Source organism: Caretta caretta, chromosome 6 (assembly GCF_965140235.1).
Source record: "Caretta caretta isolate rCarCar2 chromosome 6, rCarCar1.hap1, whole genome shotgun sequence".
NCBI classification, from domain to species: Eukaryota; Metazoa; Chordata; order Testudines; family Cheloniidae; genus Caretta; species Caretta caretta.
Genome location: NC_134211.1, coordinates 116225173 through 116243980, shown reverse-complemented (window position 1 = coordinate 116243980; position 18808 = coordinate 116225173). Strand labels below are relative to the sequence as shown.

Below are 18808 nucleotides of genomic sequence, written 5' to 3'. Positions count from 1 at the left end.
AGTGATATAAAGAGGTATCTCAAGCATATGGAGTATACATACCAGTTGTATTATGTTCATCTCTTTCTATCCAAAATGCCAAGGTATTAGGGCCTCAGAGTTGCTTCAGGCAAGACGTTAAAATTCTACAATAGTTGGCATGGTAGGCAGCTGGAAACTATTCACAGAAATCGCTAGGGACACTGGGGAAAAAGTGTATGAACCTCATCTCATGAAGATTTGTAAAGTAAGTTTCCATTCCTTTTTTTAGAAGCATCCTTTGGTAGGAAAGTGTTTCTGGGTTTGTTTGCACATAATGTCTCCCTTTATTTGGGGGATGTCCATTCCTATCTATTATCCTATTGGAAGAATAATTAAACCTCTGCTGCTTCTTTTCCTCCCCTACTTCTGAGATTCATTGCTTGCTACTTCCCATTAGTGATGAATGAGGAGAAAAGCTGCAACTGAATGAGAAATTTCTTACCTGATAATTTTCTTTGTGAGCAACTTCTCTTTCATCAAATTGAAAATTTTTTCTAATGGGAGACATAGGCATGTCATTGTTTTAAGGTTAATTAATACACTATATCAAGTTTTTGTCTTAATGCTAGTAATTGGTTACTGCAATGTTACTACATTGCTGGAAGAACTCTTCTGGTGGGAGGGTGGGGCTTAGTCATGGAGCTTCCAGTCACGATATTGGACGACTGCCTTACGATTTCTATGTGTGTGGAGACATTAACCAATTAGTGATGAATGAGAAGGGAAGCTGATAACAGACAATTTTCAGATAAGAAATCTCTCATCCTCTTTCTCCTGTCCTCTTTTCTTAATTTAATATGACTTCTATAGCTTTATAGTTGGATTTTTCTTATTACCTGATAAAGTAGCATTTTGGATTCATTCGTTGTCACTATGCCAAGAAGTCAGTGGAAGAAACAAAGTATGTAATTATTCCATAGGCGTTTGTGTGACTATGTATAGTAACTGTGATGTCACAGTAGCGCTGCTATGAGAAGGTTGTGTTCTCTTTTGAACTTAAAGCAGGAGTTCAACCTCTTTAATTTATATGAAAAAGTGTATCTGCCCCAAATTTTCAGCCCATAATCTGAGTAAAGCTTGAATTTTCTATGATGTCTCAAGAAAATTGGTTAATTAGTTTTTGAGTTCCAGTCAGCCAAAAATTGCCCCCCCCCCAAAAGTTCTCCTTCCGAGTCTCATGATTTTTCACATCCCTCTGCTTTGAAAACTACAAACTGTAGAAAGTCAGAAACATGGCTAGAGAGAGAGTTCAGTGAGCTCTATGAGCTCATGCAAGTACTTTGTTAAGAAACAAACAAACAAAAATATTAGCATTCTTTGCTATAGCTGGATCCTTATTCTGGTTAGCCAATGGAGAACAAGATTTATGATGACCAGAATCCTTTTATAAAATAGTAGCCACTGGTTTGATGAAGACAAAGACCTTTATGAAACAGTTCAGTTTTACGGTGACCAGGATCTTCAATGTAGTAGCTATTGCTTTGTTGAAACCTAAGATCTGTTCAGTCTGTGTCATGACCAGGTCTTGAGCCTGGGTCCACAGGAGTTATAGGAGTGCACTCCAGCTCTCCACCTGAGAGCCTTCCGACACTTTTTTTTTACATGGGACCCATGAAACCTAGTCCCTGTTTGAGGCTCTGCCTCTGAGGTTCTATTGGCAGAGTCCTGAAGCAGCTGATTGGTCCGCAGGCCCTACTTGAAGCCATCAGCAAGAATAGGAAGCTGTCTGAACAACTAGGCTCCATCCTCTTCCAGACTATGTGCTTCCTGCTCCAGCTCCCCTGACTTGATTTCCTGGCATCTGTTTTGTGGTTCTGATCTCTAGTTTGTCTCCTGCCTCTGACTCCCTGGTATGTTGCCCTGGCCTGACTCTGGTTTCTGACTCGTGGTTCTCATCTCCAGTTTGTCTCCTACTTCTGATCTCCCAGTTTCCTGACCCGGCCTGACTCCTGTCTTGTGACTGTGGACTCTGGTTCCAACTACTAGGTCTGGCTGTCCATCACTTGGCCATGACAGCCTGTTTAGGAGTTGCTGGTTTGTTGAAGACTAGGAACTCTATGAAAGTGTTCAGCTGCTTCAGGAGTGAAGTGTTGAGGATCCTCTTCTTTGTGAAACTGTTCATCCAGCTCAGGAATTTCCTGATCTTAGTGAAAGAAATGGCTAGCAATGTTGGAAATTTTTGTTCTTTGTTAAGCTGCAGAGTTCTTGAGTCAGCTCAACGGTTTTTTGAAGAATAGGAACTGTGACAAAGCAACCACAATTTTGATGAATATCAAGCTCTTTGTGAAAGGGCCCAGATGGCTCAGAAGCAGATCCTGTCCTTCATGAAAGGATCTTTAACACAGTAATGGCTCCTTTCTTAATTTATGAGCATTATTTGTCATAACTGAAATCTTATACAAAGTGATCATCAGCTAATGGAGAACATGAAAAAGCTTCATTTTTGCAGAGGAAAACAAAAAACTTAGTGTCTGCAATATTTTGACTAGCTCTACTGTTGAATGCTTTAGGAGAGCAGTATAATTTTTCCTGCTATCACATGCCCCAAATAATGTGCTCTCCATCCAAAACTGGGGCTGATATAGTGGAGGAGAAGAGGTTTTCCTAGTCCAGCAGTATTTGTATTGCAACAGAGATTATCTTTGACAAAGCAGCAGTTACTTTCACGAAGTAAAGGAACTTTGTGACAGTGGTGCTCCTGAGCTAGCTGCACCCTTTCGCAAAGATTCTGCTCCTTGTAAAAGGAGCATCACTTGGGTGAAGATCTGTCCTTAATCTAAAAAAACTAGGGGAACAAGATTATGTAGATGACATACCTTGCACAAACCACAAAAGCAAAGGAATGAAAAGTCTAAATGAAAAATCAAATAGTGTATCCTTTCTCCTCCTCCTCCCAGAAAGAAAAATCACAGTACTGTACCACAACTCTAACACAGCCCCAGTAGGGATGCCAGCCTTTCAGCATCTCCTTCTCTAAACATGAGTACAATTTTCCAGAACTGTGCAGAATGGGTGATACAAGGGGAAGTCTGGTCTGCTCATACGTGGGGAGTTTGGGGAATGAGGTTGTGGAATGGCTGGTGTGTCTTCTGGGAGTGGTGTGTTGTCTGTGGTGTTTGGTGGCAGTTCCAGGGATGAGGTCTGTTTCTGGTGGGAGGACTAGAATGTATGTATTGTTAGATGTCTTAACGTTTAATATCCTTTCTTTTGTGGTTTTGTGTTAGGTATGTTACTTAAGCAACCTTATCTAATACACAATGTAGTGATTTTGTGTATTAATATATATGTATTTTCCTTTGTGGGTCTGAAGTTTGTTCATAATTAAAATATCATCAAAGGAAGATTCAGCATCTTAAGTTCTCAAAACAAAGGTGGTAAGCTCAGAAATACAGGTCCAGTCATGGCACCTTGGAGGAATAGACGTAGTTCTAAATAATACAGATGCTCTCTTGCTCAGATGGCTGAGTGCCTGCCAAGTGAGGACCCTGAGCTACTGTGGTGGACAGCAGAACATTTAGTATCCACAGCAAGACCTGGCTACTCAGCCTGCTAGCAGCAACAGCAGAAACAGTGCTTCAGCACTTTAAACACAGAGCCAGCTGTTCCCTTTGCAGCTAACTCTTGTGTAAAGTGCTTGCTGTTTTACATAAGGATCTGTCAGCAAAGAGAAACTGACTGGGATTGTGTGATCTTAGTCAGTTTTCTTTGCTGTGTACTCTCCAGAGCATGATACAGCCACAGTCGTCCTTATGAAATGTAGAAGCACTTTGCACTTAGAAGGTCTGAACAGGGGAACTGATTAAGCTACTCTCCTCAGATCTTCTCTTTCTAAAGGGCTACTGTTGGCTACTCCTGCAGAGATTCATAAAATATGCAGAAAATAGGAGCCAGAAGGCACCAAAAGATGGAGGGGGAGAAGGGAGGAAAGATGACAAAAAAGGCCTAAAAAGGGGTGGGAGGGCAAAGATTGAAGGGAATCAGTGATGAAGTTCCAAATTAAAAGGAAAAAGACCAAAAGTGCAGGAAAAGATTCTCATTATTACCCCAATTTTTAAAATTCCCTTACTTTTAAGATTTTCATCCTTATGGTTGCGGGAGGGAGAGAAAAGAGCAAGGGCTTAATGTGTGGAGAATGACTAACTGCCTGGATGCTTGTGGCTCTCCGGATTCTTTCGTACCTTGAACAACTGAAGTTGTGCACCGCTGTTGTATTTGTTATCATAGATCTAAAAATCACAAGCTGGAGAAGACTCCTGTCTTCCTTACAGAGCTAGTGCTGTCTCTGTGCGTTGGCGCTGAAGAATGTCATTTGTGATAGCTAATTAGTATCTTTGTGGATGATCATTTGTCAGGCTAGCCATTGATCAAGTGGAGTGCCCCAAGGGTCGGTCCTGGGGCCGGTTTTGTTCAATATCTTCATAAATGATCTGGAGGATGGTGTGGATTGCACTCTCAGCAAATTTGCGGATGATACTAAACTGGGAGGAGTGGTAGATATGCTGGAGGGGAGGGATAGGATACAGAAGGACCTAGACAAATTGGAGGATTGGGCCAAAAGAAATCTGATGAGGTTCAATAAGGATAAGTGCAGGGTCCTGCACTTAGGACGGAAGAACCCAATGCACAGCTACAGACTAGGGACCGAATGGCTAGGCAGCAGTTCTGCGGAAAAGGACCTAGGGGTGACAGTGGACGAGAAGCTGGATATGAGTCAGCAGTGTGCCCTTGTTGCCAAGAAGGCCAATGGCATTTTGGGATGTATAAGTAGGGGCATAGCGAGCAGATCGAGGGACGTGATCGTTCCCCTCTATTCGACATTGGTGAGGCCTCATCTGGAGTACTGTGTCCAGTTTTGGGCCCCACACTTCAAGAAGGATGTGGATAAATTGGAGAGAGTCCAGCGAAGGGCAACAAAAATGATTAGGGGTCTGGAACACATGAGTTATGAGGAGAGGCTGAGGGAGCTGGGATTGTTTAGCCTGCAGAAGAGAAGAATGAGGGGGGATTTGATAGCTGCTTTCAACTACCTGAAAGGGGGTTCCAAAGAGGATGGCTCTAGACTGTTCTCAATGGTATCAGATGACAGAACGAGGAGTAATGGTCTCAAGCTGCAGTGGGGGAGGTTTAGATTGGATATTAGGAAAAACTTTTTCACTAAGAGGGTGGTGAAACACTGGAATGCGTTACCTAGGGAGGTGGTAGAATCTCCTTCCTTAGAGGTTTTTAAGGTCAGGCTTGACAAAGCCCTGGCTGGGATGATTTAACTGGGAATTGGTCCTGCTTCGAGCAGGGGGTTGGACTAGATGACCTTCTGGGGTCCCTTCCAACCCTTATATTCTATGATTCTAGGATTCTATGATGAGCATGGGCTTCAGCAGCAAAAAATAGCTTTTGTCATGTTGTTGAGAGCAGCCATCTTAACACTGTAGACAAGGCCATGACAGCGGAGCTTTGGTCTTGGAAAAGAAAGAAGGATAATTTCAAGTAGTTTACTTAAGCAGGCCTTTTTTCCAAAAAATTAAGTGGGTGGGGTGAGGGCAGGAATACAACTAGAGCAAAAAAAAAATCTGCTGTTTTTCATGACAAGGTTAAGCTGTTCTTTAGTTGAGAGATTTTAACTTGAAACTATTTATTTTGGGGACATAAAGAAGGATTCATTCTGTTAGGATTGTGTGTGTGTAAACAATGTATTTCAGTATGCATGGCTTCCCCTTTCTAGAGAACTGCAGAGTCAGAATGGCACTTTTTATTATAGGCTGATTTCAAAGCAATAAGACAGTAAGAATCTAAAAACTATTTTTCTTGAGGGGAAAAATGGAAGGTGAGGGATTCTCACTCAAGAGTCAACTTTTTTCTAAGGCCCCCAATCTTGCAGGCTCAGGAATCTGCTCACAATGAACATCTTAGAATTGGGCCCCAAGCTTTTAATCTGATACATAAAATTGCATTTTGACTAGATTCCCTAACAACTGTGAATCAAAACAACATAAAATAGGTTTTTTTTGTTTTTTTTTTGCATGGGCAGAGGCAGTCCAAATAATGCTTTTTTCAGCCGCTTGTAACTTATTCACAAAACACAATTGTTATGGTCTACAGATGCAAGCACCCTTGGGACAGGGTAAATGTTTACTTTACTAAAAACTTCAATAGAGAAGACTAAATGCAGGTAAAGCATTTCCACTTACCCATTACTTCACAGAAATACTGTTAAATATGTACTTTTAAAATCATAGTCTCTCAATGGGAGAATTTATATGTGACCACCATGTGAAAGGGCCTAATGCAGTAGTCAGAGATGTCAATCAACTGTTGCGGAAGCAGCACGCTACCCGGAACTTGAATGTTTTGTGTGAGGAATTGATTTTCAGATACTTGATTTTAAAATGAATTTGTAATTCTGCAAGCATGCGGTTAATTCGGAATTCTGAACAGCTCAGTTTATTAAGAGAAACTAAACCACACCAAATGTACTGTAACATGACAGTAAGGTGAGTCTAAAAAAGTGGATGCAAACCAACCGATAAGGCTCATTTTCCAACATTCTTGAATGCCATTCTTCAGAACTCATGCTCTGACCACTGGCTTGTCTCCTGCCCAAGGACTCCGGTTCTGCCCGTTGGTTCTGTTCTGGTTCCTGACTCTTGGCTCCGATCATTGGCGTGTCTCTGAACCATGCCTCTGGTTTTGCTCTGTGATTCTGCTCTGACTAGTAGGTCAGCCTCTTGTTCCAACCACAAGGTCACACCAGCTACACCCTCAGTGTGTGACACCTACCAGGATATTGAGATGGAAAGAAAGCAAAACTCTTGTGATCTCGCTCCTTTGTAGAGAGAGGTCTGGCAGGCTTACCCTGCTCAGTTGTTCTCCTCTTCTAGAAGGTGGAGGGTGCTCCAGTTTGTTAGACTAGACCTTTTTTTAAATTTAAAATGCCCCATTTAAGGCATTTTCCAGAGACTTCTCTTTTCAGTCCAAATGTAAGGTGTTTGGTCTGAGATATTTCATAGTAAGAGTTGTTAAAGTTTGCTCTCCTTGCACTAGTGAGAACATTCTGCAAGATGGTGACCCTGTATTTGTGCTATATTCTGCCATCTATAGTTAGCAGGAATGGTCCTGTGAGGAGGTGGCATGCCGTTTGTGGTGTGGTGGTGTGTATGTTTTCTTTCCCTTGGACAGCTATGAGGCTGAAGTCTCAGTGAACAGGACTCCTTAGCTCTGATTAGGCATCAGTAAGTTACACGTGTAATTTATGTTTAAATTGTTTGCATGGCCTCATGTAGTTTGTGGCCAGTTGGGCCTAAATTTGGCACTCAGCTGCAGTAGACTGAAATTTTTTATGTAGTTCGAGGCATAGTCAAAAATAAACAGTTTCATTTAAAATCTGGAAACAAAATCAGTAATATATTTCTTGTGACGTTTGTTTTGCTCTATTCCTGCATTTCTGCATTCCAATTTGTGACAGACTTTTGTGTTGACAATAAATAGCTTTGTTTAAATTGACTGGGAGAAGATGGAGGTTTTGGCAACTGGCTAGGGGACAGTTGGGCCTTTCTGGCTACCAGAGACATGTGGGAAGTGGATTGGGACTGTGGGAGAAGCACATTCGTTTAAAATGATCAGCAGTGAAATCATTGACAGTGCAAATCTGCCTTGCAAAATTATCAAGAAAAGTTGTCAGCCCATTCAAAAATCAGCTAGCCCAACTTTACCATAAACAGCAACATGCTCCTTCTCGTCCAGTCAGACTGCGTGCACATAGCTTGTTTTGATTTGGGCTTATTCTCACATGTCCCTACCCTAGGATTTTCTCATATGCACTCTTTACACCATACTTACTCTTGTACTTCATAGCTTTCTGTTCCAAACCAGGTAGCTACACCCACTCTGTCATCCATGCACTGTTCAACCCACAAGCTTAATCACTGTTCTATTCACCCACCCTCCATCATCCGTCTCTTCCCCTAGCCCCCATCATAAATTCCCTTCCCCTCCAAATTGTTTCTCATCCCACATCAATTAATCCAGTCTTTTTCACAGCAATTCATCGGTTCCCGTTTTCTTTCCCCCTTTCCTTCCAGATTCATCAGTTGTCATCCCTGCTCTAAGCTATTCTCTCGCCAGTGGCTCTTTAAAGCTCTAGAAGTTGCCTTAGCATCACTACCCCGTTTGGCCACAAGCCTTCCGATGCTGATGGGTTCTTTGGTTCTCTTGCAGGGTGCTTTACTTGCTACTGTGATGTTTGATCCCTCTATCCGATATTTCAGTTTATGTTGGTTTTTGTTCTCCAATTACTTTGTTTGGTATTTATCTAGTTTTCATGAAAATGCCTGTTGTGAGTAAGCATGTTGTTTTTGTCCTATTATACATAAAGTATTTCTAATGCATTGAGAGCCTGATCACTAATGCAATGTTGCATGAATTAAGTTTTTTGTGCTAAAGTGCTTTAATTCTATGACTACTATAAAGCCACGTGACTGAGGATGTATTTTACAGTATAGTACAAGAGAATCAAGTTGCCTTCCACTCTAGAAGCCTCAGAGGATTTCCTGAGAACCACTCAGTCTTCATTGTTGGCAGTAAGGAAATCCTTTTATCTGGACCGTGCAATAAATTGTTTTCCTCCTATACTAGAAAGAGGAAAAAATGCTCTTAACCTTTGTCTTTTTATTGTAGTTTTTTGTATATCCAATAACTGTATTCTTGGCTAATAAAAAATCACCTTTGAAGGTGCTGTATGACTTTTTTAGTAAGTGGTTTGTTGTGCATTTATTATTTGTGGGTAACGGTAAATAATCCTAAAGATTTACAAACATAATCCAGTATGTCTATATTTATAACCCTCATGTCTGTCAAAGTAGGTTGGAGGGACCATAAAGGCTGTTGACAAAACTTTATGTTCTGGGAACTGGGTGGGTAACTGTCAGTTTCAAGTTTCAGAACAGTAATTGATTCAGAGCCATGATTGAAAGCTGTGGAAGTGGTGATCTCCCTTCTGGTTGCACTAGACATTAGGCAGGGAGAGGAAGAGTTCTGCTTGTGCTGTTTTCCTGTTTACTGTAAATACAGACTTTCTGTAGCTTAAAAAATAATAAACTGGTTTTTTTAAACTTAGAACTCTGTTTTTATCTGTACCCTGCAGTGTTTTCCCTTAAAAGAAGAAATCTCAAACTTGTAAGAACCAGATCAAATCACATCATTGCTTTTAACTCACTTCTGAAGATCTGGGACCAGATGTTGCTCACATCTGTCGTTACCAAAAAAAAAAAAAAAATTATTTAAACTATTTTTATTAAAGGAGAAAATTATCATGTAGAGGTTCGTTTTGAGTAGTTCAGCATTGGAGAAAAATCTTTCCTGACATTTTAAAAAAAGGGGGAAGGGGCAAACAAGTTTCTGTGCCCTAGAGCAAGCAGCGTAACACACAACAGATGAATCATAGAATATCAGGGTTGGAAGGGACCTCAGGAGGTCATCTTGTCCAACCCCCTGCTCAAAGCAGGACCAATCTCCAATTTTTGCCCCAGTTCCCTAAATGGCCCCCCTCAAGGATTGAACTCACAACCCTGGGTTTAGCAGGGCAATGCTCAAACCACTGAGCTATCCCTCCGCCTGTTTAGAGCTTTTAGGATCTACTGGTGTTTAGGGGATTGCGATGGAATTTTTGTAGCAGAATAGCTATTCTCTGTTTTGAAGTTACGGTTAATAATGGTATTTTGTAACAAAAGACTTTATTTAAGGAGAATGTAAAGCTAGGAATTTGAATGTGCCTCCTATTCTGAATAATTCTTTGCATTTAATGAATGCCTACCAAATTGGCAGGAGAGGGACTATTGGTAGGCAGAGAGGGTATCCTCCATTTATTCCCTGTACTACTGTTACACAGCATAAAGTAATGCTTCTTGTAGATAACTTGCTTCCAGAGTCTTCTCTGCAATTTACCAGTTGTCAAATGAGTTTTCTGTCGCTGTCACTAATTGAACGAATGAAAACAACTGGCATCTACTTCTGTAACAAGTTTATATTGAAAACGACAACATGAATTTGTACCTAGTGCCTGAAATTTTATCATTCTCAGTCTGGCAAATTAGGATTCTGTAAGGAAATGGACACCAACTGTGTGGTGACTTACCACATTTCTAAGGGCTCGTCTACACATACAGTGCTGCAGCGGCACCAATGCAGTGTGCCGCTGTAACGCTTAGTGAAGATGCTATCTATGCTGACAGGAGAGCGTCTCCCACCGGCATAGGTACTCCGCTTCCCCAAGAGGCTATATCGATGGGAGAAGCCCCCCTGTTGACATAGAGTGGTCTAAACCAGGGATTTGGTCTGTATAACTGCATTGCTCAGGAATGTGGATTTTCCACACCCCTGAGCGACGTAGTTATACTGACATAAGTCTGGAGTGTAGACCAAGTCTCAGGCAGAACTACGTCAATGGGAGGGCTTCTCATTGACATAGCTGCTGCCTCTTGGGAAGATGGAGTACAGTAACTACTCACTTATCGTCATCCCAGTTAATGTTGTTACATTAGTTTATACCAGCATCATGAATATTGTGAAGAGGTTGCAACAGAACAATTTTATTTTCTGGTTATTGTTGGATGGTTCTGTATTGCTGTCCTCCCTACCCTTTGATATCATATTGGGGAGTAGGGATAAAAAGTTGATAAATTTTGAGGGAGTGCCCAGTATGGTTAAAGAAGTGATGTGGCTCAGACATTATAGTAGATTTTGCTCTTGATGGATCAAACTCTTACTGACTTGCAAAGGAATTGCTCTGAGAGCAGAATTGGGCCTACATTATTGTGAATAAGGATTTTAGTGACATTTGTAGGCAGGATAGCTATAAATACATAAGGAGCAAGAGAAAGTCAAAGAAAAGTCTAGGCCCTTTACTTAGGGGGGAAGAAGAGCTAATAATAGATGATGTCAAGAAAGCTAAGGCATTTAATGCTTATTTTGCTTCAGTATTCTCTAAAAAGATGACTTATGACCACATTCTTAGCACAATTAATATTAACAACAAGGGGGAAGGAATGCAAGCCAAAATAGAGAAATAATAGGTTAAAATATTTAGATAAGTTAGATGTATTCGGTTAGGAAATTAATCCTGTAGTACTTAAGAAACAAGCTGAAGGAATGTCAGAACTGTTAGTAATTATCTTCAAGAATTCATGGAGGATGGTGAGGTCCTAGAGGACTGGAGAAGAACAACCATATTACCTATCTTTAAAAATGGGAACAACGAGGGCCCAGGGAATTATAGACCAGTCGGCCTAATTTTGCTGCCTGGAAAGATATTGGAACAAACTAACATATTTTATAAGTACCTGATGGAGAATAGGGTTATAAGGAATAGCTTGCATGGATTTGTCAAGAGCAAATTATACCAAAGCAACCTAATTTCCTTCTTTTACAGGGTAGCTGGCTTAGTGGTTGAGGGGGAAGCTATAGACATGATACATCTTGAGGAAGGCTTTTGACACAGTCCCACATGACATTCTCATAAGCAGATTAGGGAAATGTGGTCTAGATGAAATTACTGGAAAGTGGGTGCACAACTAGTTGAAAGACTATACTTAGAGTAGTTATCAGTGATTTGCTGTCAAACTGGGGAGCATATCTACTGGCATCAGTACATAGTGGGTTAGTCTTGGATGCGGCACTGTTCAATGTTTTCCTTCATGATTTAGATAATGGAGCGGACAGTGTGCTTGTAAAATCTGCAGATAGTACCAAGCTGGGAGGAGTTTCAAACACTTTGGAGGACACGATTAGAATTCAAAATGACCTTGACAAATAAGAGAATTGGTCTGAATTCAGCAAGATGAAATTCAATAAAGACAAATGCAAAGTACTTCACTTAGGAAGGAAAAATCAAATGCACAACTACAAAATGAGGAATAACTGGCTAGGTGATAGTACTGCTGAAGAGAATCTGGGGGTTATAGTGGATCACAATTTGAATATAAATCAACAATTTGATGCATTTGCAAAAAAGGCAAATATCATTCTGGGGTGTATTAACAGGAGTGTGGTATGTAAGACATGGGAGGTAATTGTTCCCCCCTTGGCACTTGCTTGGCACTGGTGAGGCCTCAGCTGGAGTACTCTGTTTAGTTCTAGGCCATCTTTAAGAAAGATGTGAACACATTGGGGAGAGAGTCCAGAGGAGAGAACAACGATACAAGGTTTAGAAAACCTGACCTATGAGGAAAGGTTAAAAAAACTGGGCATGTTTAGTCTTGAGAAAAGAAGCCTGAGGGGGGAACTTGTGAAGTCTTCAAATATGTTAAGGACCATTATAAAGATGACTTGGATCAATTGTTTTCCACTGAAGGTAGGACAACAAGTGATGGGCTTAATCTGTAGCAAGGGAGATTTAGGATAGAGGTTAAGAAAAACTTCCTAACTCTGTGGGTAGTTAAGCTCTGGAAAAGGCTTCCCAAGGAGACTGGCCCATCATTGGAGATTTCTGAGAACAGCTTAGACAAACAGCTGTCAAGGATTGTCTAGGTTTAGGTGATCCTGCCTCAGTGCAGGGGGCTGGACTAGATAATCTTTTAACATCCCTTCCAACCGTACGTTTCTGTGATTCTTCAGCTGAAATTTCACTCTTGTACTATGATGCAGTGAACTGGCGAAAAGCAGGTTATACATGTTAGTATGGAATAATTTAAAATATTGTTTTTAAATATTTTTAAAGCTGTGGTGTCAAACTTTCACATGTTGAGACCTATGACCTTTGCAGCATTTGCTGAATTTATCATAAAGTTCAAAGCCACAACATTATAGTGGCAAGAAACCTTTTTTGAGGCATTTCCAGTCATTGTATTTACATAACATCTGCAGCATAAAGTTTTCATTTATGAGGCTGTCTCAGAAGAAAGTTAGAGCACAAAGTTATGAGATTGCTTGGGATGGCAACAATTTCCAAATCACTATTATTAATTGAGGGAAAAACTCTCTTCATATAGGGTTTAAATGAAGGAGGAAACACCTGATTTTGGTTATTTAGGGTAGTATTTTCAAATAAGCATAAAAGTGTTAAGGGCCCAACTCATTTTGAAAGTCTATGGGAGTTGGGCATGCGGCTTCCATATACCAATTTGAAAACCTCACCCTTCATCAATTTACAATTGTCCATTTGCTTTGGGCTCCTGTCACTGATTTCATGTAGTACAAGTGGCCAGTTTAGTTTTTTGTTTTGTTTTTTTTTCTATTCAGGGGATTCTTTGTCTCTTTCTGGAACACTGATGATTCCTACCCTTGTTTGTTTTAACTGTTTCGTTCCCCACAACTCTCAAGGCCCTGTATTGTGATAACCTACCATCTCATCAAAGAGAACTGCCTAGAACTTTCATCAAAACCCATCCAGCCACCCTTCCTTCTAGTACTGATGTTCATTCTCTACACTTCTCAATACCCGGAGGTCTGGGAGTTCGAGATCAGTCTAGGGAGTCAAACTCAAGTGTTTGACCACACTGGCCCTCAACATTTTGTTTTATATTTTGCTGCTGCAAGCTGTCTCTCAGAATGATAAAACTGTCTGTCTGATTTTCCACACAGTACATTGGAAACTAGTCAAATAATCAGTTGCCCATAGTTGATTAAACTTGGGGGGATGATCTTCCTTCTCCAGCATAATCCTTGAGCACATAACATTCCACTTTTTCTCTGCAGAGTGTTTTATAATGATCTGCCCCTGCAAATTCTGTCATTCCTAGTTTAGGAATCTGTTTTGTCTAGTTGTTCTGGTTAATGGATATAATAAAAGTGTGGTTATGTTTTCAAAAGATGTCAATAAAAATAAGAGCCTAAGCAAAAGTACAAATAAATTTGTAGTGCATACTCTATAGTGGAGACCTGATAATATTGGCACTTAATTAGTTCTTTCTATTCATAGATCTCAAAGTGCTTTCCAAAGGTGGGTAAACTTTATAATCCCCATTTAACAGATGGGAAAATTAATGCACCTAAGTTTACATGTCACACACAAGGTTATATGGTGGGTGAGTTAGTGCCAGGAATAAAACCCTAGTGTGGCTCCCAGCCGGGTGCCCTATTCACTAGACCACGTTGCCTCTTTGATAACAGAAAATATTTTCTTAATCATAACTTGCAGAGGATTCATGGCCCATTTGACTGTGATGGAGAAATTCCTGTGATGACAAGAGAAAAATCAAATCATCTGACTCCAGTGATTTCATCAACTTAATAGCAAACATCTGTTGCTGCTGCAAATTTTTAAAAAAAGTTTACTGAAAATTACTGTAATATTTTTAGCTCTTCTCTGTGAAGCAATTAGTAGAGAAAGGGCTAGATTGGAGCGCATAGTCAGAATTCATTAACTGTGGTGACAATTTGTGTGCACACACAATGAAAACAATAGGAAAGTGTGGTACATCTCTTCTGTAAAGGTGGTGGGGTGTAATCCTCTGAAAGGTGATTATTTGTTAACAAACCAATTATAACGAATACTATACTTCTGATACAATTAAAAGCAGAACTTGAATTGGAGTGGACGTTCAATGAATATGCATCTTAACTAAAATTTATATTGCTTTTATTTAGGTGAAAATACAGGAGATGGTGAACTAGATCTTAGTGGAATTGATGACACTGAAATAGATAGGGTAAGAGATATTTTTATTCTATCTATCTACAGTCTCATCTTAGAAGAAAAATATTTTCTTATGTGGTTTATCTTCCCGTGCCCCAACCTCCCACTTTGATGGAATTTGGTTATAATGCATATAGACGGTCAGGAGTTAATGCCCATGATTATGGGAATCTGGTACCAAAACTAATGCATGTGGCCAATCTGTTACACTCTAGCTCATTCCCTGTAAGATATTACAAAATCGTAGTATGTTGTTACTGCTGCCATTTCTCATCATGTTGGAGTAATTGTTATTGGAAATGTATTTTATTTTAGAGAGGAAGGACCTTAAGTTTTATTTAGTATTAAATGCATCACGTAGTTACTCGCTGAAGATATGTTCAAGGTGTGGTGCTATCCTGGAAAGAGACTGTAAAATGGTGTTCTGGGCTCTCAATGATTTCCATAACCCTTACTCGGCTTATTTTATTTGCCTGTATGACAGTAAAGTGTAGCAGAGCTGGGTGAATAACTGATTTTTTGGTTAGCTGTTAGTTCCAGAAAACTGGGGGGGGAAAAAACTTTGTTTTGGGTTAAAGTGAAGCCAATTTTTAAAAAATTTGTGACTAGTCAAAACATTCAGAAATATTTTGTTTTGGATCAAACGAAACATTTTGATTTTTGGCATTGTAAACATTTTAAAAATAAAAGCAAAGGAAATGAAATAGAGGAGGGGTTGTGGTACCGCCACCCCTTTTAAAGCCAGTAGCCCAGTGAGTAGGGTGTCTACATGAGGGTCAAGAGACCTGGGTTCCAGTCTCTGCTCCCGAGTGGGTATTCAAACCTAGGTCTGCTGCAAAGATATAGTGTATTCTGGGTTGGGGGTCTTTCAGTCTCTCCTGTTGGAGCTGTTCCACTTTGTATAAACAATTAAATATTCATTGGGGCAGGACCTTGTACCTAGATCTCTCCTTTCCCAGGAGAGTGCCCTGGTTACTGAGCTATAGAGTCTCTCACACGCTCTCTGGCCCAGACAAGTCAAATATTTCATACAAAGTGAAACAGCTTCAGCAGGAAAGATTGTGAGCCCCATCCCACAATTGTTAGTAACATGGTAATGAGGGCACTCACCTGGGAGTAGGGAGGCCTGGGTTCAAATCCCTACTCCAGAGCAGGAATTCAAAATGGGTCTCCCCCATCCCAGATGAGTGCTCTAACCTCTGGGCTATTGGACATGACCACCTCCTCAGTTTTGTGAATGGTGCCTAACTCGCCTTGTGAATCTTGCCTGAAAAACCAAAATGGTCCATTTTGATAATGTGAAAAAGGAGCTGTTTTGATATTCATTTTCACTAAAACACTTTGCCAGTATCGACATGAATTCATGAAATGTTTCAGGTGACCCAAATCTGCCTTTTTTGGGACAGGGGAGAGACGGCAAAAGTTTGGGCCAAAATTTTTCTCCCAGCTTTAGGCCCAGGGTAGGGATGCCCTTGTGTAAGGTGCTGTACAAACAGTGAAAGAGTTCCGGCCTCACAGCTTAAACATACAAGATAGACAAATGGTGGCTGAAAGGGAAACAAAAGCACTGAAGTGACGTGCTCAAGGTCACACAGCAGGTCAGTGCCTGAATCCAGGTCTCCTGACTCCCAGGCTGGTGCCCTCTCCACTAGACCATACTAAGCTTACAAATAAAAGTTGCAGTTAAAAAAAAAACAAAAACCCAGTGCTATAAATTCCTCTTCGTGTCCCGAAATAACTGAAAACAATGGGGTTGCATACATGTAGCTGAGAATATAATCTGATCTGCAGAATCTTTATTTTTGGTGATGGATGATCAGGAAAGAGCCCCGCTTGACTTTCAGCATCCAGGCTGAGTCTCCCAAGCAGGCAGTTAGGAAGAATATGGAGAGGAGTGAATGTGCTATGGAAGTAACAGAAACCGTAAATACAAAACCCTTCCATGCCCATTTCAGTTACTCATCAGAATAGATCCATAATTTAAACAGAAGCTGGGAAGGAACAAACCCATCTTCTCTTCCTGCTAGACTATGCAGTGAAGCCATAACTCTGATGCAAGCAGGGTGAATAGTTCAGCTATGAGTGAGTGTGTGTTCATTATTATGACCCAAATTTAATACACACAAATGAAACAGAGAAAATATTGGCTAGGTAAACTGGTATTAGAACAAATGTTTTTTTTCCGAGTTTGTCCCAATGTGAAAGACGACTCCTTGCATCAGTTTCATTAAAGTTGAATTATTTTTCTCATAAACTACTTGAGTGTATATTTTATTTTGAGGAAAATCTGAAATGGTAAAAGACATAAAATGCTAGAGAATCAAGCTGTTTGTTATTAGTTTTAAGTGCTAATAACTTACAATGCTTGGCTCTACTGTTTTAATGAATCCACAAAATACTTTTTTTAAAAATGTTCTTAAACAGATGATTGGTAATGGTTTGCAGTTTCTCCTCAGAGCTCTGCTAATGTTCCTCATTCCCAACCTGCAATCAGGAACCAGTGTTACACAAAGACTAGTTGTGCTGAACCTAATATTGGATTGGCATTGTAATCTGCATAACCGAAAGCTAGGATGAGATTCATCATGCCACTTTAATATTGCAGTTTCTGGACCACATTCTGGTCTGTCCCCCTGCCCTACACAACTCCAGTGACTTGAGCTAAACTGAATGAGTAGAACTGAAAATATAATTTGGATGAACTCAGATCTCCGAAGTGGAAGGACTAAAATACTAACTTATTTTGCTAGCTAGTGTTTGTCGCTTCTTTCTTTACTATCCCATTATTGCCCCTTGAACAAACTTTCCTTCATTAATCCAGTTCTAAAAATAAGGTGAATGTGAATTGCTCTTACCTGTATTTTTTTTTTTTACTATATTTTTGCCTACAATTTTCAGGTTAGTAACTGAAAAGAAATGAACTTTATTTTGTTTTTAGTATATACTTGATGAAACGGAAGCTCAAATAAAAGCAGAACTGTGGATGAAAGAAAATGCCGATTATTTAAAGGAACAAAAGGGTAAGAAGCATAATAACTGAAATGCTCTCTCTGGTCACATGTCTCAAAAAGCAATCTGATACCTGTCCTTCCTACTGGCTATCTTTTTGTCATCTTTCAGAGAAAGAAGCAAGAATAGCAAAAGAGAAGGAGCTTGGGATTTATAAGGAACACAAGGTATACAACTTAAATATTCCGCTTGTGCTTAACAGTGTCCATTTGCAAATTTACTGGAAACTCCTCTTACAGTGGTTTAGAAGATGCTGAGGGCAATCCAAGCAATAATTCAGTTCAGCTTTTTCTCATACCCCTAAATGTTAATGAAACTGTGCTGCAGCACTGCTTTTCAGATGGTGACTGTAACGTTTTCCTGCCTGAGCATTGTTTGCTTCTCTAGCCCAATACTCTACTTTACAGTCCCCCTGAACTCTCTTAGGTAGGGAACTTGTGTGCATTGCAGTTGTGGCCATTTTTTTTGCATGGAATGGTCAGTTGCATTTATGATTGCTATCCTCGGTGATTACTTTGTTTAAAAACTATTCTTAAAATGTTCCTGATTTTTTGAAAAGGCATTCATGTTGTATTTGTTCTGAGTTTGCTACAACTGCAGCACTTTTGTATATTGTTGCAGTAATGGTTTCTGGAAGAAGAGGTGAACAAATCTCCATTACAGCAACTTGAAGGAATGTCATTGTTCTACCTTTCATAAAGCATGTGACATTTATGTTAACAAGTGGCTTGTCCTCTCTGAGTTTAGCAGTTTAAAGCAGTCTAATTGGCCACATAGTCACAATTTACAGCATTAGTATTTTGTGTAATTGACCAAGTGACAAGGCAGTCTGTGCATAATTTTCCCTATGCAGCTAAAATCTACATTAGTTTTTGGTGTGTGTTTTCCATTAGTCTTTTTTTAACACACCAATGAAAAAGACACCGTTTCCCATTGTCCCCACCCCAAGATACTTAAACAATAAAAAGTAAACCAGACAATGAAAGACTGTTTGATGCTTGAGAGTTTCTCATTCAGGCTACATTCATACAAATGGCATTGCACTAGTCATTTTCAAAACTGTGCATAATCCTCTGGCACAGAAACAGCCCAAACACCCACCTTTTTGTTCTGACAAGGTTGAGTTTTTCTCTGACTCCCTTCTGTTGCTGACAA

At 40.0% G+C, this 18808-nt stretch overlaps 1 protein-coding gene across 3 annotated transcripts in view; it reads left to right on the top strand.

Annotated features, from left to right (window-relative positions):
* The window catches only part of BRF1 (BRF1 general transcription factor IIIB subunit), a 231604-nt gene that overhangs the window by 153610 nt on the left and 59186 nt on the right, over window positions 1–18808 (top strand). For all 3 annotated transcript variants that reach the window (XM_048853602.2, XM_048853604.2, XM_048853603.2), the window contains 3 exons: window positions 14596–14657; window positions 17583–17664; window positions 17765–17820. In XM_048853602.2, the coding sequence (XP_048709559.1) occupies window positions 14596–14657; window positions 17583–17664; window positions 17765–17820 (200 nt within the window). The remainder of the gene's footprint in view (window positions 1–14595; window positions 14658–17582; window positions 17665–17764; window positions 17821–18808) is intronic.